Below are 23981 nucleotides of genomic sequence, written 5' to 3' on the forward strand. Positions count from 1 at the left end.
CAGGTCCATCGCTTCAGCCACCGGAACGAATTCGTTTTTTGGTTCACCGTTTTTTTTGTACTCGAGCATTCTCGTAGATGGCTTTCAAAATCTTCATGAGACTTTACAGACATAAAAATCACCAACGTGATATTGTGTAAGCTAATTCTTTTGCTGTTTACTGTGTACATGATGATAGCTTCATACAAAGTGCTTTTGTTTTTCTTTTTCACCAGCATTTTAAGATTTATGTTTTTCTTATTTTGTGTTGCAACCGAAAGAAGTACTTAAGTACTAGTCCACATAAAAATCGACAAAGGGTGATATATGAGGGTTCTCAGAATTTGATGACTTTCCACTCCTTGATTTGTTTTTAACTATGAACAATGTATGTAAAATGAAAAATATTTTGAGTCATGGTTACCATGGAAACTTGGTCAAAGAAATTTCCTTAGCAACCAGCAGATTTTTCAGTGTTGATGGAAAAAATCACCTATCTTCAAGACTTAAAACAACATGTAAATACCATGAGAATAATTCTCGCTTACTGATGTAATAAAGTGTTTTAACGATGCAATAAAAAAAAATTAGGTCTTAAGTTAGTTCTGTGCTAGACATTGGAAGGTGGGGCCAGGGAGCCTCAACCCTCCCCTTTTTCTGAGTGTAGTATTTTGCTATATTAAATTTTCCTTCAGATGCTGGTTCCCCCTCCCCTTTTTTTGTCGCTGTAAGGTCGAGCACTGGCAATTCCATAATTCCATGACTTGAACAGTTAATGATATAAAGATATGCGAAAAATCGTGAAATATACAATTATTATGTAGGTAAATAGAAAGGTAGTAAAAATCCAGCGAGGATGTAGATTTTTTTTCCGTAAAAAGGTTTGATGAGCTATAAATTTGTAAGTAAGAATTGTGAAATTGAGTATGCTTAAGATATTAAGAAGTGCCCGAGTTTAAAAAAAAGCAGGCACGCGTAGTATGGGGGAGGGGGCTGCAACCCTCCCGCTTTTTCCAGTAATGGTGTTTTCTGTTAAAAATTAAGTTGTAATTTGGGCTGACCTACCCTTTCAGTATTTGTTTTCTTGTACTGTCAAAGTCTGCTGAATTTTTTTGGTTACTTATTTACCTACCCCCTTCTCCATCTCCCCCACACACTGGGTCCCTGATATTTTTAAATTTTTTAAATGGATAATGTTTTTGGAAAAAAAAACTCCTCCAACAATATACATGTACATTTAATATATTTTCGATAATAAGAAATATTCGGTAATTATGCCAAGTTCATTAACCTTTTACCTTAATTTCTCCTTTAATTAAACTGCTTTTCCTATTTCAAAGGAGTAACTGTCACGGTGTATTAGATGTGCAGAGGGTCTATCATTTAAAAAAAAAATAGGTACTTGTTTTTAATAAATTTACAATCTACCGTACTTTTCTCAGACGAATTTTGTTTGAGAGTGTCTATTGATGGATTTATGAACAGATAAATACAAATGTTTTTAGGAGTAAATGAGAAACAGAGTTTCAAATTTGCTGTCATTTCTCATAAAACATACCAAGAAGTAATTTTGCTTATCTAAAAATATTTATGAATATGACAATCATGACTTGGTAATATCTTTAAATCTAGATTCTGCATCTATAAAAGAAATATTATATGATCATATTCCTAATAGAAATTGAAACGGAATTACTAAATTTAAAAGTAGAAGATGGTCATGTGGAAATTTATACCTTTCCCAATCTCTAAATAAATCTGATCTCGACTGGAAATGTATTAAATGAAAATATTTCAGAAATTTATAAAAACTACTAGATTTCTTGCATGTAATATGGATAACAAGAAATTGATTAAAAACTAATTAAGCTTTTGCAAACCTTTATTGAGAATGCATGTGATAATGAAAATGTTGTATAATTATGGGGTTTTTTTTTTTACATGGACTGTGTAAATTATCATATCGATATCAATATTATACTGTATGTACAAAGTGTAATACATGTATTATAATTCATGTATCAGCTTGAATGCCAAGAAATCTAATTCAGTTAGAATTGATTATTCTGTTATAAAATTATAAATTCAATACAACTGATAAATTTTCAGAAATCTCATCTCCATATTTTAATAATATATGATTTCATAATTGTAAAATTTTCCATAGGTCTTTAGAAGGCGAAGAGGCCAGTGGGCCCCGGCCCTCCACTTTTTCTTTGTGTAGTTTTTTGCTATATTAAATTTTCCTTCAGATGCTGGTTGCCCCCCCCCCTCCCCCCTCCACTCACTTCCTCTCGCTGTAAGGTTGAGAACTGGCAAATTCCATGACTTGGACAGTTTATCAGCTTTTTGACTCGGCAAATACCATGACTTGGACAGTTAATTAGGTTTCTGATTTGGACATTTAATGAAGTTTTTTGGTCACATTAATTTAGGAAGTTGCCCCCACCCCCCCACCCCCCCCCCCCCCAGTAACCCCCAATTTTAGGTAGTTTAGGTTTTTTGGCTTGTCAGATTTTTTTTTTTGGGGGGGGGGGTCCCCCACTTTTTAAACCGTTTCAAGGCTTGTCACTACCTTATGTGTATTTATTTTAATGTAAAACATAAGTGAAAAGACAATATGGCTTATTTTCAAAGGAAATTACTTCAGTAAAATTCTTCATGCTTAATGTATTCCAATTTTCCCCCAAGCGTATGCTTTGTACATCGTTTGGGTTTTAATTTACGATTGTATATCGAAATATCACAATCGAGAACATGCATGTTTATGCTTTTCTAATGTAATTTGTACCTAATATAGATTTAAAAGAAAAAAATATTCTGAGCATACAAAAATAGTTATTTGATTTTAATGCTTTGAAAATACAGATAGGTTTGCGTAATATATCTGTTTTAAAGATGGTAAAGAGAGAAAACATGCACGCGCGCTAATGCTTTCCATGCCTCACGTCTGTATTTATGTTTAAGTTTGATTTTAATTTGATCCGCCACATGTACATGTAACTGTACGCAGCTAGGTTAAGGACTCCCATATCTACGTCAGCCTATGTAGAGGTTCGGGAAAGCTATTATGACGTCACGTTAAAACAATTCAAATGAATCTAGATGCATAAATACTATCTGTTCTTTTTAAAACACACTAAAATACTTTCGTTTCTCATAATTATTATAAAGATAGATGGATGTACAACTTATCTTGCAAAAATAGCACTTAGAGTATGTAGAATGAAAGCCAGCTTGATATCGCTGTACTTACTGAGATGACGTCATTTCATAGTTTGACACGCAGTTTCTCTGTATTTGAGGCGTGGATCAAGCTATTATCGTAGCTTGTAAAAATAAAAATAAATACAAAACAAGCTTTATTGGACCAAAATAAATACATATTATGAAATATATTAATCCACATTTTATTGTCAATCTAATTGATAATGTGTAGCCTGTATATATAGCCGTAGGGAGCACATTTGTACAGTAATGTGCTAGAATGAGGAGCCCAGCCCCTCGAAAATATGCGTAGTCTCTAAACCAAATAAAATACGATCTGCGCATGCTTAGTATTTAGCAGAGAGGTCTTAGTCTTAGGCCTAGATTTACGCCGCTTTCTGAAACGCGATTTAGGCCCGTCTAAATGTTGGCGTAACTTACTTAGTCGGACTAACTTAGGCCCAAATCTACGACTTTTTGAGAGCCCCAGGGGCTCGTTTCTCAAAAAGGCCTACGACCAGGCGTAAGCTTGGTGACCGTAAGCTTAGTCCGGACTAAGTCAGTGACTAAACCCCAATATCGGACTAAGTAGCGTTTCACAAAAAGGCGCAGAATTCGTCGAGACTAAAGTTAAGCTTAAATCTACGCCTGCTCATGAGTAGGCGTACGTTCTTAGTCTGTACACAACTTGAAAAAGTGGCAAGTGTTTTTGATCATAAAGAGATAAAGGAGTAATTATTTTGTACGTATACGATATAATACCTATTCATGTACATATATGATATGTGAAACATCGTGAAGTATATAAACAGTTATTATGTAGGTAAATAGAAAGGTTGTAAAAATCCAGCGAGGATGAGCTAGAAATTTGTAAGTAAGAATTTTGAATTGTGAAACTGGTTAAGCTTAAGATATTAAGATGTGCTCGAGTTAAAAAAAAAAAAAAAAAAAAAAAATTAACAGGCATGCATAGTATGGGTGTGGGGGCTGCAACCCTCCCGCTTTTTCCAGTAAAGGTGTTTTCTGTTAAAAATAAGTTGTAATTTGGGCTGACCTACACTTTCAGTATTTGTTTTCTTGCACTGTCAAAGTTTGATGAATATTTTGGCTACTCAATTACCTACCCCCCCCCCCCCCTTTCCCATCTACCACACACACTGGGTCCCTGATATTTTTTTTTTTACTTTTGAAATGGATAATGTTTTTTGGAAAAAAAAAAACTCCTCAAACAATATACATTTAATATATTTTCGATGATAAGAAATTTCCGGTAATTATGCCATCAATTAAGTTAATACACTTTTTACCTTAATTTCCCGTTTTATTAAATATAAAATTTATAGAACATAAAAATATGAATTTGTTAAATGTTCCAGTAATGAATTATCTTGTCCGAAATACTGTTTTTTTTTCCAATTTCAAAGGAGTAACTGCATGGCGTATAAGATGTGCAGATGGGTCTATCTTATTATTATTATTATTATTATTATTATTTTGAATAGGTACTTGTTTTTAATTAATTTACAATCTATAGTACTTTTCTCAGACGAATTTTGTTTGAGAGTGTCTTTTGATCGTTTTATGAACAGATAAACACTTTGTATTACATGTATTTGAAAAGAAAGTGGTCAATAACGTGTTTAAAATGTTTTTCTTTATTGTAACTGAGAAACAGTTTCAAATTTGCTGTCATTTAAAGCATTATACTCATAAAACATATCAAGAAGAAATTTTTCTTATATAAAAATATTTATGGATATGAAAATCATTACTTGTTAATATATTTAAATCTAGATAAAATCCTCAAGAAACATTCTGCGTCTATAAAAGAGATATTATATTATCATATTCTTAGTAGACTACTAGGTTAAAAAAAAAAGATGGTGATGTGGAAATTTATACCTTTCCCGGTCTAAATAAATCTGATCCCGACTGGAAATATATTAAATGAAAATATTTCAGAAAGAGTGCACTTTAGAGTGTCATTTGTAACCTGTTGGGCCATCCTTTTTAAGCCTTGAATTAGACTATATTGCTGAATTAATCTATGATTATTGTGCATACATATGCGTTTGATACTTATCCTTCGAATTTTTTGTTAAGCATATTTCTATTATTCCACACAACGTCATTGAAAATAACATGTATAAGCCTTAAATTCCGGAAATTTGAACTGGACCACTTTCGAATTTAAGGTACCCGCAAATGGGCGGAGATATTTAAATCGCATAGAAGTGGAATGTAAACATTTGCACATTATTTCAAGATTGATTCCACAGTATGAATTTAAATGGAGGAGAGAGAGATTGTGTAGTTTCATGATTCACACAAATAATAAATGATTCATGGCCATACATATTGACCATTTTCATGATTCGTATCCATAAATTTGCTGCCAATCTAAAGTTTTCTTACATATATGTGTTTAAAAAATGCCCCTCCCCCTTTTTTACTTTAGCTTTATCATTTTTTGTTTTATATGTTGAATGCTTTTTAATTCAAAGAATGAATGTATGTATTAGGAAAGATTCACATTTACATGACTTCGATGACACACTACATTTAATCGTAATTCACTGTACATGTAATACATGTACGTAGTAATACAAACATGTGTAGTGAAACAATTAAAGTATACATGTATGTAGTACTCACGGTGATACATATTTTATTATATGCATGTATAGATAAACAACATTCGGAAATGAAATATAAAATTTTAACTAAAAATTTGAGTTGCTTGTTAACAAGAAAATTCCAAGAAATACAAACTATCTGTAAAGATAACGCACTTCATGTAACGATATTGATGATGAATTTCATTTCTTTTCACAATATAATTATTGTAATATACAAGCAAGGGATATACTTATAAAAATCATGCTAGATAATTATTGTTCCTCATTCTATCTCAAATCACCCATACAGAAACTTGAATATATACTTAGTCCAACGCTTGAAGTTATACCGGCTGTTTGTACTTTTATTAAACAATCATGAGAATTAAGAAATAAAAGGTCCACATCGGTGTAACATATTATTGAGTAAGTTACTTAAATTGTGCCTATTGTTTATAAAAATTCATTGTTCTCTGATTTTTTTTTAATTTTGTAGTGTATTGCTTGACCCATATGGGTGTATTATGCAATAAAGAAATTATAAATGTAATTTAAATTAACATTTTATTGACGGAACAAGTATATTCGATATTAAAAACCATGGTCAAAGAAAATTCTACAACGTTACTATGTCGATAATCACTCGCTTATGTCCTCAATATCTGTTTCATTTCGGCAATCCAAATATTGTCAGGTAGAATACTAGTGTTTAGGGATGTGTCTGTAGGTGCCTGCAGACCATAATACGGACATGAGCTAGCACAGCTACCTACTAATCGTGCACCTGATTTGCACCGGCAATACCAGAATTTCCTTCAAAATTCCAAACGAAAAACACAATTTAGTGAAAAAAGACAAGGTAAACTTAAAAAACCTAATAAAATTTTCGCAAAATTCTTCAATATTTTGAAGCAGGTACACACGGCGAGATTTGTATGCAAGTATTATATTTGTATTATAATACTTTCCTGTACCCACGCTTATATATATCTTATTAGATTGTTAATAGACTTTAGGAATTTTCTACGCGTTTCCCTCGCAATCTCTCTCTCTCTCTCTCTCTCTCAATAATGGAAAAGGAGGTTCCGTTAGCAGTATCAGTATTATGCACTGCATTAAAACTGAAAAGATCATCACAATGGAAACAACGGCGGAACACTCGTACATGTACTTGGTGCATATAATGCAACGCAAGATGAGGTGCAAAGAGAAGACCCCAGAAGTTAAAAAACTTTTTAGGATAAATAATGCAGCATTTGAGCAACTTTTACAATCACATGTTGTTACTCCTTTTGATCTCCTTCCCATAAAACATATGTTTACTGCTAAAATCGACCATTATTTGCCATGTGCTTTTTTGTCATGATAAAAATAGGATGACCCCAATATGAGTACTTTTGATTGGTTTAAAAATGAAAGGTAAGTTAAGACTTGTAAAAGAAATAGAGCATTGCCCTATTCTTAATACAGTTTCTTATGATTCACTGTATTAAAAGTCTATACATAGTAAGATTTTGTACTTAAATACATATCCGTGTGTACAGCCCTCGATTGACAGACACAATGGGTATATTCGATTAAGCGACACGAGTTACACGAGTCACTAGAGTTGTAAATAAAACAATACATCTTCGACACGGGTGACCAACCGTGTTACGCGAGTACCTGGCGTAACAGGTGAAAAAATTGCGGGAAGTGAATACGCAATGTAAATGTCAAAACTGTTTCTGCATAAATTTGTCATGTTTGTATTAGAAATTACAACGTCCATGAAAAAAGTCTACAACGTTATTTTGACATCTTTTTTTCCTTTTTTTCTTTAGTTTTCAGATCAACTCATCAATTTACTATTGTGTTATCATTGACATATTTTATTTTTTTCTTAAAAAAGAAGTTTATCTTTCTTTTTTGTTTTGACTATGCCTAATTGTTGCATTAATCATTATAAAAAATGTCTATGTATATTGATCAACGAAATTATTCCTATAGATTTAACAATCGTAACATAGATACGTCGTGTTAATTAGTTAAGTAATTCAGATTTTAAAATAATAAACAGACTCCAATGTGAGAGCAATGGCAGCTAAATGTGCATGTAATAATCTTATAAATATGGAGGTCGCATTCCCAGCTGGTTTGTTGTTTACAATAAATATACACTTAAAAAGGCTATACCTATATATATGGAAATTACCTTGTCAGCCTTCAATCACAATCATAATATTGTACCATTAATACATACGTATTTTTTTTAAAAGATAAATTTAGTTAAAATATTGAACATAATTTTTAAAGACTCAAAGTTAAAAGCCAGAGTCATGAAAACCATTAAATCGTATTAGCTCAAGGTTTATTTCCAACCGGCGTCACAATTTTTTGTGGTATAGATATACAAAAATTTGTTCAAGTATATGTCTCTCACATCCTATGACTAACACTGGATTAATGAAAAATGTCAGCTATGGTACTTTTCTGAATAATTATTATACCCCATGCAAAAAATTACAGGGGGTATAATATTTAATTTTGTTGACACGTCTGTCATCAGATCTGTATTATTCTTTTTTTGCTTAATACATACGTATTATCACAATTTTCTTACAGTATACACGGAAAAATCAGAATGGTATGGTATGGCGCTTATGTACATCCAAATATTATAAAATTCTGTTATTTGTTGACAAATGTATATTTATCATCACTGACACTGTCTGTCCTTTTGTAATCTGTGCTCGTCCATAACTATTGTATGTATGTATATATGTACCTCCGGTACCATTCATATGGTTTTTCAGTAGAAAAAATGAATGAATGAATGCTTCTATACATGAAAAACAGCGCCTATAGGTATGGCGCTTCTATACATGATGAATATAACAAACATTGTAACATATTATAAATACATATATACGGATATAAAGATAGGACATACGAAGAATGAACCACAACTTTTTTTGATTTCTTAACTTAAAAGCTAAATGCAAAAAAATCCGAAATTACAAAGCTCAGAAAAGTTTTGGACACTCAGTAACAACTTACCTGGCCATAATAACATAAACCGAATATGGAATGAAAGCGAACTTGATCTCGCTGTGATGAAGAATGAAAATAACGAACAGTAATCAAGGTCCAAAGCCCATTGGAAAAATACAGACTTGGAGCATAGGAATCACTAGTTTGAATGTGGATGGTTTTTTTCCAGTTATAACTTTTGATATATTTACTTCTCAATTCTTTGTATAAGGGACAAATCAAAACATAATGAAATTCATCTTCTATGTTGGTTTTACAAAATTCACAAAATCTTCATTCCGTTACAATATTTCTATGACGTCCAGTTTCAATTGCAAGGTTATATGAAGACATTTTCATTCTACTTTTTTGTTTTTTTATAAAGAGAAGGTATTGACTTTCTTAAATAATATTGCAAGGTTAAATAATCTACAATATGCCTTTAAAAAATACATTTTGTTGAACAATTAATTTCAGCAATGAGGTTTTCATGAAATTATCTGTTATTCTCTGTTTGATAATTAGAAATTGTTTATTAGTCATTTGTTTGTCCTGTTCAAACCAGATAAATTCAAGTCCATTTTCAAAAAGTTTTTCTTTGATTTCTACAACCCAGCTGTCAGAGTATCTGCTGGAATATACACATTTTCAGGATACAATTGTCGGCTTTTGTTTTTGATCTGTTTTTATACACCCGCTGATATACTGTTTTACCCGCCATATTGAAATAAACACTGTACAACACGAGATGTTTTATTTTGATTTCTAGAGTTCAACTAGTAAGCATGCGCATATTGAACACTAGTGTGACACGGGTTGTCTTAGTCGAATACACACAATGAAAGCATATTGAACAGTGGAATGTCACGTGAGTAAAGTGATTATAATATCAAACGGTTGACACTCAGTGACCTTCTAATTTAGTAGCTAACTCGACCGAAGTTTGGAGAATTTTTCAAAAAATTACATATGAGCCGCAAATTGTCCAACATTGCCCTTTGGATATGTATAAGTTTAGATCAAAATACACATTCTATGCAAATGAGACGAATGGACAAGTTGCGGCTCGATGTAAACAATGTCGTTGAAAACTGGTATGCATATGAATAACAAAAGAAATGTGACAAAACTGCTAGACCCCCGTCGCAAAAACCAGTGTCGCTCGGCATTATTTAATATTTTCATGTAATATAATATATCAAATCCTGTTCTTAAGATATTGTTTAAAAATTCTGATTCAAAAAGTTAATAAATTTCGGAAATTTATTTTTGGCAAAGCACCGGGATCCAGCTCTCATAGCTTAAGTGCGCTGATCCTTTATAAAAAATACTAGATTGCTTGCCTGTAATATGGATTACAAGAAATTGATCAAAAACTAATTAAGCTTTTGCAAACCTTAATTGAGAATGCGTGTGCTAATTGAAATGTTGTATATGCGTATTTTTACATGGACTATGTAAATTATCATATCGAAATTAATGTTATACTGTATGTCCAAAGTGTAAACATGTATTATAATACATGTATCAGCTTGAGTGGCAATATATCTAATTCAGTTAAAATTGATTATTCTGTTATGAAATTATAAGTTCAATACAACTGATAAATTTTCAAAAATCTGTCATCCAACTTTTAATAATATATGATTTCATAATTGTTAAATTTACCACAAGTCCGTAGAACGCGGTGGGGCCAGGGGTCCCGGCCCTCCACTTTTTCTGAGTGTAGTATTTTGCTATATTAAATTTTCCTTCAGATGCTGGTTACCCCCTCCCCTTTTTTGTCGCTGTAAGGTCGAGCACTGGCAAATTCCATAATTTCATGACTTGGACAGTTGATTAGCTTTTTGACTTGGGAAATTTCATGACTAAGACAGTTAATTAGGCTTTTGACTTGGACAGTTAATAAAGTTTTTTGATCTCATTAATTTGGAAAGTTGCCCCCCCCCCCCCCCGGCAACCCCCACATTTTGATAGTTTAAGTTTCTTTTGGGTCAGATTTTTTTTTTGGTGGGGGGTCATCCCTTCCCCCCATTTTTGAAACCGTTGCTACAAACCTGTTCCAGGCCTTTGCCACTACTTATGTGTATTTATTTTAATGTAAACATAAGTGAAAAAAAAACAGTATGGCTTATTCTCAAAGGAAAATCACTTCAGTAAAATTCTTCATGCTTAATATATTCCAATTTTTCGCAAGTACGTATGTTATGTATATCGTTTGGGAATTAATGTACAATTGTATATCGAAATATCACAATCGAGTACATGCACGTTTATGTTTTCTAATGTAATTTGTACCTATATAGATTTTTTTAAAATTTATCTGAGCATACAGAAATAGTTATTTATTTAATTTTAATGTTTTGACCTTGAAAATACAGATAGGTTTGCGTAATATATCTGAAAGATGACGAAAAGAGAGAACATGCACGCGCGCTAATGCTTCTGTATTTAGGTTTAAGTTTGATATCAATTTGATCCGCCACATGTAATTGTAGTCTCTAAACCAAATCAAATACGTTCTGCGCATGCTTAGTGCTTAGCTTAGGGTCTGAGTTGTAGGCCTAGTCTTACGCCCCTTTCTGAAACGCGATTTAGGCCCGTCTAAATTTTGGCGTAACTTACTTGGTCGGACTAACTTAGGTCCAAATTTTCACGTAATAACACGAGTTTGTCTGCTCGCAAAAAATTTATTCTTGTATTTATTTTAATGTAAAGGATTACATACAACAATAACCATAACTCATGAAAATTTTGTCTCGCTCATAAATACCAAATAGCTATCTCACGTAAATAAAGTGTAAATAAAATATAGTGATCTACAGTATATTTACATTTGTGACTGATTTAATACTAGTGGTTGAGTGATAATATTTTATAAGGAAAACATTGTAAATGTAAATATATACAAATGATTTGTATTCATACATCTTACTTCCACAAAGGTTTTTGACAATTGCTTAAAAATGAACACACTCTCAGAATTTGATTACATAAAGGTTTGATTTTTTAATAGGATAGTATGAGATAAAATTTTGTAGTTCTTCAATCTGCCTATTGCCCTTTAAACATGAATCCGAAGCTTTGCAATTTTTTTTTGTTTTCAAAATATCGTGTGCAGTTAGACGTTTACCTTTGTCCCACGAGCACCTTTTGGTAAATGGTGGTATATTCAATGTAGCCCTTCTCTCTAATAGCAAGACTCGAATAAAAAAAAACCTATCTGCCATCATTTCTGTGCTCAGTAATGTATCTATCTGATACATTTCCTCCCCAAAGATTTGAAACAAACATAAAAGTTCCAGAGGGTGTCACAGCAACTAAAGCTTTAAATGTGTTTTTCTGTTTACACGAACTAAATGTTCTCACCTGTGCTGTAGGTGTAAAAGGCCTTTAAATAAAAAAAAATTCAGAACAAACAATTATGCAAGTTGTTTTGGGAAAAACTGATTTAGAAAATTTAGGCATAATTTTTTTTCAAACACTAGGAATTTGGTCTTTTCAAAAGTGGTGAAAATACAGTTCATGTAATTAATCCATGTGACAAAAATTTGTGATACCCTTGTGCATGAAATACCAAAGCTATCTGCAATTACAAATGTAGGTAAGGCTAAACGAAGTCTTAGTAGTGTCACGACGAACTCATGAAAACGAGTCAGCTTCCTATTTGGGCCGGACGTCTTGGAAGGATTCTCAGCTGCTGTATTATAAGTTCCTGATCCACCCTTCCAATATGCCAGTGTTGGTGTTATTTTATCAAGTATAGCTGTAGAAGTAATAAAAGGAAGATAGAAAGTATTAATTTATACACAGAATAATTTTGTTCTACTTTTAATTCTAATTTTGGTATACAATAAACATGTAGTCAAATCATGTGTAATTTTGCTTTAGTTAATTTTTTTAACATACATTAGAAATATCATTAAAAATACCAAAGATTCCAAATAGAGTCAGAATAGATGGCAGTCCAAAATAACTCATATCAGAGCTACAACTGATTGCAATCTTGTCGACTGTCAGGTACCGCCTCAGTTCAACTTTGTTCTTGAAGGTGTCTCGAAGATGCAAAAGTTCAGCCTCAGATTTCTCTAGGTCTTGCAGGGTCAAGTCTGTCTGACATTGTACATCACAGGACTGGATCTCTTCACTGCCAAATGAACATTAATCATGATCATGGGGTGCTAAATAGATAAAAAGGGATTTTTATTAGCATATTGATTGTTTTTGCATTCTTCACAACTATTACAAATTAAGCTGTGTACGTCAACATACTTGCTATTTGTTCTATTGGCGTTATGGATTGAACAGTAAATTCTCTCTCCACAGGGAATGGAAAAGGTTGTTCCCCCTCATCTTCATCCTACAAAAGATTAAATTAATTTTTGAATCATTTTAATAATATATTGACTCAGAATAGTGTTTAAATTATTGTAAAGAAGTCATACAATGATCTGGGATACATACATGTAAAAGAAAACCCATTGTTTTAAGCGTGTGACGAGACTCACGAGTGGGCGTGGCTTCAATTGTAGCTTGCTGAGCAGATCTCTTCTTAATGGAAGCCGTTCCACGGGTTCCAAGCGAGCATTTGAAATTGTTATAACGAAACAACTCGGGATATGGGTGGTCTTGTGTGGGTTTCCCTTCCACAAAATGCTTAGAACAGTCTATTGTGACACGAGGGATCAAACGAACAACGCCTAAACAGCTCAAGCCATTTCCGAGGAGTTTCGGGTGTTTTGACGTTGAAAATGGAAAAAATTCCACATCAACCACAAAGCCGTATCTCCCTTTTTTTCCTCGAATCCGATGAACACCCTTCCGCAACACAGTAATAACTAGGCATTTTGAAGCAGACGAACTGTTACTAATGTCAACAAATTCATCGGAAGTGATGCGCCCCGCATTTTTATAAAAATCACGTGACTTAAGTACAAAATAAATGTTAGAATCCTGCCGGAATACGGTAACTCGATAATGGACTATTTACACCCGTGTCACCAAAAGATTAAGGAAAACTGAAAGCAAAGTCTGAAGACAATCTTAAATGTGTGAATGGTGTATGGTGTAATTAAATACGCAGAAGAAGTAGGGATCTAAACAACAGATTTGCATTTGCTCAAAATTCTAGGTTATCGTAGGGTCTTTGAAATTTCCAGAAAAAACGCCAAGACTAATTTAAATAAATTTTACCTTCAGAGTTATAACAGATAATGAAATTAAACCTTTAAATCCTATTTACGAATTATTTAAAATGTTATATTTTCATGAGGTTGATAAAAAAGGAGAAGTAAGTCACATGTGGTAAGCCAGACCAAAGTTCCAACTCATTAAAAAGTTTTAAGAACGATCAACAGAGTGGCACAAAATTCAGCAAATAAATGTAAATTGGTGGAGTAACTGTTCCTATTCTCTGATATTGCAGGAAGTACCTCTACCCTGATATTCTACTTTAATTATTAATTATTTACTACAGTACAAGAGGCTTAAGGGCCTTAAAGGTCACCTGAGTACAATACAATAATTTAGAGGATCCATAAACTGATAAATGAAGCTTAGTTGCCCAAATGCAAGAAAAATAGTATGATTAGGATCAACAAAGTATTGGTCTAGTATCTATCTGTCCCCCATTTATAACTATTGCCATGCAGATTATTAACAAAATGTCTCTTTTTTAACTCCATATTATTATTTCTCACATTAGCCTCTCTTGGCATTTGAAGAACATTTAAAAAGATGTTATTTTTGTCTCATTTTTATTCATCTATTATTTCCAAGTCTACCTGATCCTTAAAACTATGAATATACTTTTTGTATTATAGAATAAATATTCTCGCATATTTCTCTTATTCTATTAACCTTTCAAATACATTATTTACAGTAATTAATTATCAAAGGTGAATGGCGAAGGGGAATAACTTTGCTAAGCAGAATACATATTAATGTATCCCTGTCCAGGACCAGAACACTTTACTAAGTGGTCCAGGTGTTCAAAATCACAATTTCTGAAAAGGTAGACATGCTCACCATAACTATATATTCTTAGTTAGTTTACATAATACCCAGGAGCAGAGAAGAAGATTTTCAAGGAATTAATGTATTTTCACTATATAATCAATAGAGCCCCGCCCTTACACCAGAACCCTGACCCTGGGGCCATGAAATTCACAATTTTGGAAGAGGCAACCATGCTCATCATAATTATGCAGTAATTTAATTTATTTGATACCAAGGAGCAGAGAAGAAGATTTTCAAATAATTAATGCATTTTGGCTATGTAATCAATAGAGCCCTGCCCTAACACCAGAACCCCTGACCCAGGGGCCATGAAATACACAATTCTGGAAGAGGCACTCTTGTTTTTCATAACTATGTACTTAGTTTATTTAATACCCAGGAGCAGAGAAGAAGATTTTCAAAGAATTAATGCATTTTCACCATAAAATCAATAGAGCCCAACCCCAACACGAGAACCCCTGAACCTGGGGCCATGAAATTCACAATTTTGGAAGAGGCACTTTTGCTCTTCATGACTATGTACTTAGTTTATTTAATACCCAGAAGCGGAGAAGAAGATTTTCGAAGAAATAATGCACTTTCACTATATGATCTATATATCCCCACAGTAGCACCAGAACCCCTGCTCCTGGGGCCATGAATTTTACAATTTTGGTAGAAAGCTCAATGCTTATTACAATCATGCCAACAGTTTGACTGCTTGATGTCCAGGAGTAAAGAAGAAGATATTTAAAGGTTGCATTAATTTTGGTGGTTTTAGCCCCGCCCCTCAGGCCGCAAGGGGACAGGGTCAATGAAATTTACAAATTCACAAATTTTGTTTCCCATCAACCATTGATGCTATATTCCAAATTTGATTAAAATTGGTTAAACGGTCTCAGAGAAAGAGCTAAAAATGTTCAAATATTAACACACAACGCACGACGACAGACAAAAACGGATAACAATAGGTCACCTGAGTGACTCAGTAGACCTAAAAACTCGTTATGAACGAACATGGATATACTGAACTTAAGGATATATCGAAGTTTTGTGGAATCCCCGGCGAAATTCTTATCAAATCCCAGGAAAATATTTCGGTTATAACGAACTCTGATATTACGATTTTACGGATTTAGCGAACTTATTTTCTGTCCCGTACAGGTTAAAAATAACAAAAATTACATCTTTTATAACGAATTTTCAATATATTATACGTCAAAATATTTAAATTGACGTCCGTCGTCCATGTGTCTGTAAACATTTTTGACTTCCTCACCGGACCACTGGGCCAATTTCAAACAAACTTACAACAAAGCATCCTTGGGTGAAGGGGATTCAAGTTTGTTCTAATTATGTGCCACATCCTCTTTCAGGGGGAAATAATTAAGAAATAGTGAAAATCTGGTGGTATCCTTAAAAATCCTTTCAAGAACAGCTGGGCCAAAAATGAAACTTATGTGACACCTTCTTTACATAGTATAGATTCAAGTTTGTCCAGATCAGGACACCCGGGAGTAGGATGGGTCCAAAATGGAAAATAAAATTTTTACATTGGAATATAGGAAAAAATCTTCAAAAATCTTCTTTTTAAGAACAGCAAAGCCATGTTTAGTTATCTTGATTTGGAAGCATCCTCAGGGAGTGGAGATTCAAGTATTTTTTTTTTAAATTCATTACCTCTGGAGGTACATGTAGAGCAGGGCCACAATGAGGGATTAAAGTTTTACATGGGAAAATAAAGAAATTTTAAAACAAAGCCAAGTTTAGTCATATTGATATGGAAACATCCTCAGGTAGTGATATTCAAGTTTGTTCAAATCATGACCCCCGGGGGTAGGGTATTGCCACAACCGGAAATCAATTTTTTATATAGGAAGATATAGTGAAAAATCTTGGAAATCTTCTTCTGAAGTACAGCAAAGCCATGTTTAGTCATATCGATATTGAAGCATCCTCAGGTAGTGTTCAGTCGGTAGAGCGCTCGCTCCGTGATCGGGAGATCGTAAGATCGAATCCCGGCCGCGACTTGGTGGCAACTGTTCCTACACCATGCGCTCGGCACTTTCAAGTGAAAGTTGCGGGTCCTTCGGATGAGACCTTAAAACCGAGGCCCCGTGTCACGGCAGGCGTTGTCACGATAAAGATCCCTCACTGCTCAATGGCCTTGCCGAGAAAAGGTCATTTTTTTTTATTAAATATATATTCATTTGTATAATATTATGTAATATACACAGACAGCTCCGAGATGATATGACAATACACTTAATCAACTGATGAATAATATCAACCTAAAATGATACATTAATTAACATTGTTTAGTACACAGGGCGTATTACTCTTCCATCACACCATTTCAACTGTTTATACTACTATATTCAAAAAGGAATAAATTATTAATAATAACACCAAACATCTGTATAAACCATATATGTATATATGCACAATACACAGTAATAGATACATAAAGCTCAGAAAGTGAAAAAAAAAAAAAAACATTTGGAAAAAGGGAAATTTTATGCATATATAATTGATTGTTTATTTTTTTTTTATATAACAATAATAATATTACCTACACATATACAACATGGCCCTTGTTACAGTGGAATTTCTAATAAAAAAAGAAAAAGAAAATGAGTCCATCACTCCCACTGTAACTATTATCGAGGGCCAGGTCGCCCTCCAATACGGGTCTTTTAATGTTTTAGTGCTCAACAAAAACAATATTTAGAGTATTTTTAGAAAAAAGAGAAAGAAAAACAAAAACAAAACAAAAAGCAAACCAAATTTTCTGAATATATGTATAATTTTTTTTCACATGTATAATTTGTATCTTGCATTACATTATACGGGAAAATGAACTTAACATTCATTTTAAAATTATTTTAAACATAAAGTTTAAGGTCAAAATTTGAAGCCCTTCACTGGTTTATGATGACGTCTCTATATGAATGAAAAATTCTGGAACGGGACGTAAAATAACATACAATCAATCAATCCTCAGGTATTGTAGATTGACGTTTCTTCAAAGCATGACCTCCAGGGTAGGGTTGGGCCACAATAGCCAATCTAAGTTTAAATAGAATTTCATAAGAAGTTGTTATAGCTTCTCTTCTCAAGAAAAGTGAAGCCATGATGAATCATATTTTTATGCTAAAGCATTCTTAAGTTGTGTAGATTCAAGCTTTGTTGAAATCTTGAACTCCCAGGGATAGGGTGGCGCCACAAGAAAAGAAAAAGATTTTAAAGAATTTATTCATATCATGGCCCCTGTATATAAGATGTGACCGCAAAAGGTAAATCAAAATTTTACATACGTATACACTAGGATATAGGAGACAAATCTGACGAAGAACAACAGGGCCAAAGTGATTCAGGTGAGCGTTGTGGCCCATTGACATTTTGATCCAAGCCAAAGTTCTTGGGTGGTCGATGCGGCCCATTGGCTTCTTGTTATGGTTGCATTGAAGTCCTCTTGCGAACACTCGTCAAAGTCAGTTTTTCAATCATTATAATTTATTATATGTATGACGCAAACTTTACATACACTTAATATGTATAATTCAGTGAAATGATTTTGTTTTTACAATAATTAAAATAGTTCAGGTTAAGTTTTCCTGTGTCATTTTATTTTCTGAATTTCATTCAACCAGGTCACGTGTACCAAACCCCATGACACGATGTTTTTGTTGAAGTTTATCTTATTCATAGTTAGGTGAGGATAAAGATTACAATGGTGATGAAATGAATGATCTGGTCGTAAAACTGAAATGCTGCATTCAGTATTTTGACTTAAGCTACTGTAAATACTTGAGCCTATACCATGATTGACATACTAAGCAACATCGAAATACTCGTTGACTGTTAGTATAGTAATAGTTAAGCAAAAACAGAGCAATGTGACCAATTTTTGTCTTTAATCATCCCAATGTATGTCCCGTAACTTCCTTCTTTCTCTGTTCTATCTGGTTATTTTCTGTTCTGAATAATGTCTCACAAACAGCTATGTCAAGGCTGCCAAAAGCATTAAATCGCATTCAAAACATACTGCATTATCAGATCGGTTTTTATTTCAATGTGGACGCTGTAAAACTAAACATGGACAATTTGCACAAAAGGATCTCTCATTTACACATTGGCACATTTGTTGCTTTATCACATGTCCTGGTTGATCACGTGAAGGTCAATTACATTTTTTTCAAGTGTTACACATAAATCGCTTCGGTGCTTAATACAAATTTTATTTAAATTTTGTTACATAAATAAAGTCACTTTATCTTTATTTACCTGGAAAGTGCTTGGGACAGCTATTAGAAATACATGTATTAAATTACGAAATATTTCATGAGAATTTCAATTACCCATACATTTGAGGACATTTTCCACTTTTCTTCGTAATTTATATCAAAGTGAAGCAATTGCACTCCCGTCCCAAACAGGAGTCATCTACAGAACATTCTCTTATTATGAATTTTCACAAAATATTTATAAATAAATTTAATCCTTACTAATCACTTGTGCCAGGCTGTTATACACACACATATAATACTCTACCTTTAACAATAGTCCTGTAAACGGGAGCATTTAAAAGTAAGGTTTTTACAATATTGTATCGAATGCAATTAATTTCAATCAAGAGAAATCTAATAAATGGACACTTAAATATTCAACTATAATTTCACACCCCCAAAAGCTTAAAACACGTGAATATTATATTAACATTTTAACACAGTATTCATTTGAAGTAAGACGTAAACCTTATGAAAATCTCCCTGTCATGATTGCTCAAGTTTGCAGTGAATTGACGTCATATTAAATCATGATTTCATATCTTAGTAGTTCAGAGAAGTTACTGCGTAGTTTGTTCAAATCATGATCCCCGAGGAGGAGGGTGGGGCCACAACATGGGATCAAAATTATACATTGGAATGCATAGGAATAATCTTTTAAAATCTAAAGAACAGCAAAGCCGTGATTAGTCACATTAATAAATGTCTTCAGGTAGTGTCAAACTATGACCCCCGGGGGGAAAGGTTGGGGTCACAACAGGGGATTAAATTTATACATACGATTATATAGGAAATATCTGTGAAAATCTTCTCAAGAGCAGCAAAGACATGATTATCATATTAGTACAAATGCATCCTTACGTACACAGGTAAAATTGCAACGTATGTTCAACATATGTTTCGAGTAACATATGTTGAACATATGTTGACCATATGAATATTATCTAATATATTTAATTTAACTGTGTTTGATAGTAACAAACACGTAAACACATAGTAAAGTCGAATATCAAGGCTACATTTTCTTTGGAGTAACTATCATAAAACGATGTTCTCTCACAAGGAATCAATAAACAGAATTACAATACACCTGTCTTTTAATTTATCTATAGCCAAATTTGAATATGTACATAAAAATGCAGAGGGAATTCGTTGTTAAAGTAAACAAGTTTTATTATATCACTGCTGTGGATGACAATAAATTACATCAAGTTAGACGAATTTTAAGACCAATCAACTAACCTGGAAAATTCCGCACTCTTTAAAGTCGAACTCTTGAAGTTTTTCCCATTGTCCTGTGGAATTTGAAGCATAGAGAGAGCCACTTGTAGCAAGCAAACTATTAACATGTCAAAATTTAAATTTATTAAAATTTTTCCCGGGTAGTCCAGCGGTTTGTCTTATTTTATTATACATTGACAATGCATTATACCTCTGAAAAATCTGTTTACCTCAGAAACATCACAAAAACTAAGTTATAATGAAAAAAATTTACTTGGAATTAAATAGAAATTCTGCATTAAATTATATTTGTGTTCTACATGTACTTGAATACAGCGACAGTAGAACTGTTCAAACTCCGAATCCAGAGATTGTTATGATAATCAATACAGAGAGCACAGGGATACGGCGGACATTGATCTTGTGTGAGTAGAAAAGACAGAAAATGTCCATCCATGTCCAGCAGATGGACACTGGAGGAATGAGAATCCACATAGCCATCAGACACTAAAATGTGTCCCATAACGTCTGTACAGATTCCATTCGGACAGAATCTATCCTGGGACTGCTTACCAGAGTAAGAGAACCTGTACCGTCCTAATTTAGTCACTACAACCACCTTATTGGCAACATAGTCTGAGGTACAGATGTCCCCGTTGAAATTCTCTGTGATGTAGGCAACACCTAAGTATAGATCCTTTCCTGTAACATCCCTCTGGATGTATTGTAGCGTTTTCCCTTCTCTATTGTATCTGGTTACTTTCATATATGTATTTTTCCACATCACAACCAATATGTGTCCGTTGATTATCGAGGAGTGTATGGCCACTGGAACCCAGTCCCCTGTGCTCATTAGTTTGTTGGCGTTCATGTCAACATTTACTTTGTAGATGGCTCTCTTCAAAATATCTGTGAAAAGTAGTTCTCCTTCTCTTGTAACTGTGTGGTAACAGAGATTAGCCCCTGTATTGGTGGATATTTTCCTTAAAATACGTTCTTCCATTTCGCACTTAATGAGGTTCCCTCTGTTATCACATGCCCAAAATTTATCAGGTGGTAAAAGGGATAAATGAAAAATATTAAAATCATGAATAGCTACCTCATTTACTTTTTCGACGGAAAAAGACATCTTTATATCTTCAGATGAATGTATTCTAATTTTGCCAAATTGTTTAGCTATTTCTTCTTCATTTAGAGTTCCTTGTGAGAATACTGGTAGTTTTGGTTCTGACAGGTCAGGCATCTTCAGTGTAGCTAATGAATAATGAATATGTGGAATTTGAAAAGTTCCGTGGGTTGTATTGATGGCAATTTAATCTTAGAATAATCTATTATTTCTTGCAAGTATTTGATATATCCCTGTTTTCTCTTTTCCTTTTCCACCAGATCATCTAAGACAAAGATCTCGATCTCGTCTAGATTTTTATTATTAACTGTACACAGGCAACTTTGCCACATATGATCCACATATGTGTATCATATGTGGATCATATGATTGGTTTCATATGAGAATCATAAAAAAAGGGCATCATATGTGAATCATATGAAGCAAATCATATGAGTAACATATGATTCACATATGTTAATCATATGAAAAGAACTTCATATGATTTGCACATGAAAAGTTTTAGTGTGTTTCAAGTCATTTACATATGAGAATCATATGAAATGGGCATCATATGTTTATCATATGAAACATTTATGTGTTGTTTTTTTTCATATTTATCAAAAGGAAATACACACGTGTACACATTGAAAATCAGGTATTTCTGCTTTAGATGAAATTTCAGTACATTCCAATGATCTGTTAAATACCTGTAAATATTTGATAATGCTTGCACAATTTTCCAAAAGTATCTTCATCAACAGAAATAACTAATATCACACAGTGCACACTTTAAACAAGAAAGTATACAAACAAGTCAGTAGCATTTGTCGATACATGTATTTTACATATTCTAAAACGAGTACAAATTATTTGAAAGGATTTCAGCAAAATGATCAAGGAGATGAACATGTATACAAATTACATGTACCAATGAATAACATAATTAGATCATGAACTTGTATAAAAATACTATATGACATGGAAGTGTCCTCAGCAAAATTGAAATATCTGCAACACCATTTGTCAATATATGTAGTCTCTATTGTAAATTTATGACAAATCATAAGTAATTCAGATTACATGTACCTACAGCATATTTAACACATAAATGAGTATGAAATCACAAAGGATGATGTCTCGATCGAACAAAGATACACATATACATATATATAGTTTTTCATAAAAATGTTTATGTATTTATGCATAAAGCATGAAATATAAAATGTGAATACATTAGAATGAGATTTTACAATCAAAATGATATTCCAGTATACATATAAATGTAGAAAGCCTTGCATGTCAAAGTCTGACAAAATTAAGTACATCCTTCTCATTCATATTTATTCCAGATATTTCCTAATTCTTTTCTTTCTCTGTCAACTTTTCCCATTTGTCCTCCCTCTGATCTTCCATCATCATATTGAAAATTCTTTGAACTGTACCCAAAATGCAAATCCACCAATGTCCCCTTTCTGAACAATTTGTTTGTGGCACAGAATAATCTCTAAAAATTATTTTTAAAATAATTAGCATTAATAATAATAACAAGAGGTCCATGGACCACATTGTTCACCTGAGCAAACAATGGCAAACTCACTTAACTCTGACACAAGTGGCTTTTGTGAAATGTGTGTCAATACAAAAAATTGCAAAAGTTTTTTTTTGATATTTGTTCCATACTGATCAAATTTACTCAAGATTCCCTCCTTAGGCCCCACTATTGTAGCAATGTAGAATTTGTTAAAAAGACTTAATTTTTTCCTATACACAAGTATAAATTACTATGTAAAACTTTGCAACCCTTCAGGGGCCCCACTGGTGGTTTAGTGGTCATTGTTTCAACAAACTTGAAACAACACTGCATAGGGATGTTTGCAAAATAATATCACAAATTGTAGTGGTGTAGTTCTTGAAAATCAGATTTTTAAAGACTTTACCCTATATAATCTATAGATTGAACTTTGAACCCCTACTGGTACCTTACTATTGGTCCTCTTTGCCAAGTTCAGTTGAAATTAGTCCAGTGGTTCTGGAGAAGAAGACATAAATGTGAAAAGTTTATGCCAACAACGATGATGATGGACAACGGACAATTTTGATCAGAAAACTTCACGTGAGCCTTCGGCTCAGATGAGCTAAAAACAAGTACTTTCATTTAAAATGAAAGTACTTGTTTTTAGCTCATCTGAGCTGAAGGCTCAAGTGATTCTAAAGATGAATATGATTGGAAAAATTGTTTGTGACATCCAACAAACATGAACTAATTTTCTATCATTGATCATATTTACTAGCAAAGATGTCCTTCCAATAAACAAATATATATCTCAAAATTTTAACATTAAAGTTTAACATCAATATTTTTACAATTTAAAATGTTGACTCTTACTGTTTTCATACTAGCATCATACTAGCATCAGTGTGAAGTATTCCCTCTCTGGATTTGTTAGCATAATTTGTAGGAGGAAGGAAACATTTTCATCGATAATTATGTAGAGACTTAATGGAGGGACCCTCTACATCAACTTCTTTGTTACCCATCAGCTAAAACAT

At 33.0% G+C, this 23981-nt stretch overlaps 1 protein-coding gene across 1 annotated transcript; it reads right to left on the reverse strand.

Annotated features, from left to right (window-relative positions):
- Positions 1 to 20639: 20639 nt before the first annotated feature.
- Positions 20640 to 21566, reverse strand: LOC133180627 (uncharacterized). Its single transcript, XM_061315098.1, has one exon. It carries the CDS (start codon positions 21564 to 21566, stop codon positions 20640 to 20642), a length of 927 nt encoding a protein of 308 aa, XP_061171082.1.
- Positions 21567 to 23981: the final 2415 nt, after the last annotated feature.

Source organism: Saccostrea echinata, unplaced genomic scaffold (genome assembly GCF_033153115.1).
Source record: "Saccostrea echinata isolate AGI-Se365-2 ecotype Australia unplaced genomic scaffold, CSIRO_AGI_Sech_v1 ptg000007l, whole genome shotgun sequence".
NCBI lineage: Eukaryota > Metazoa > Mollusca > Bivalvia > Ostreida > Ostreidae > Saccostrea > Saccostrea echinata.

What these genes read in the sequence shown, in the direction of transcription:
- LOC133180627 (XM_061315098.1), bottom strand. Translation starts at nt 21,566, where the DNA reads ATGCCTGACCTGTCAGAACCAAAACTACCAGTATTCTCACAAGGAACT.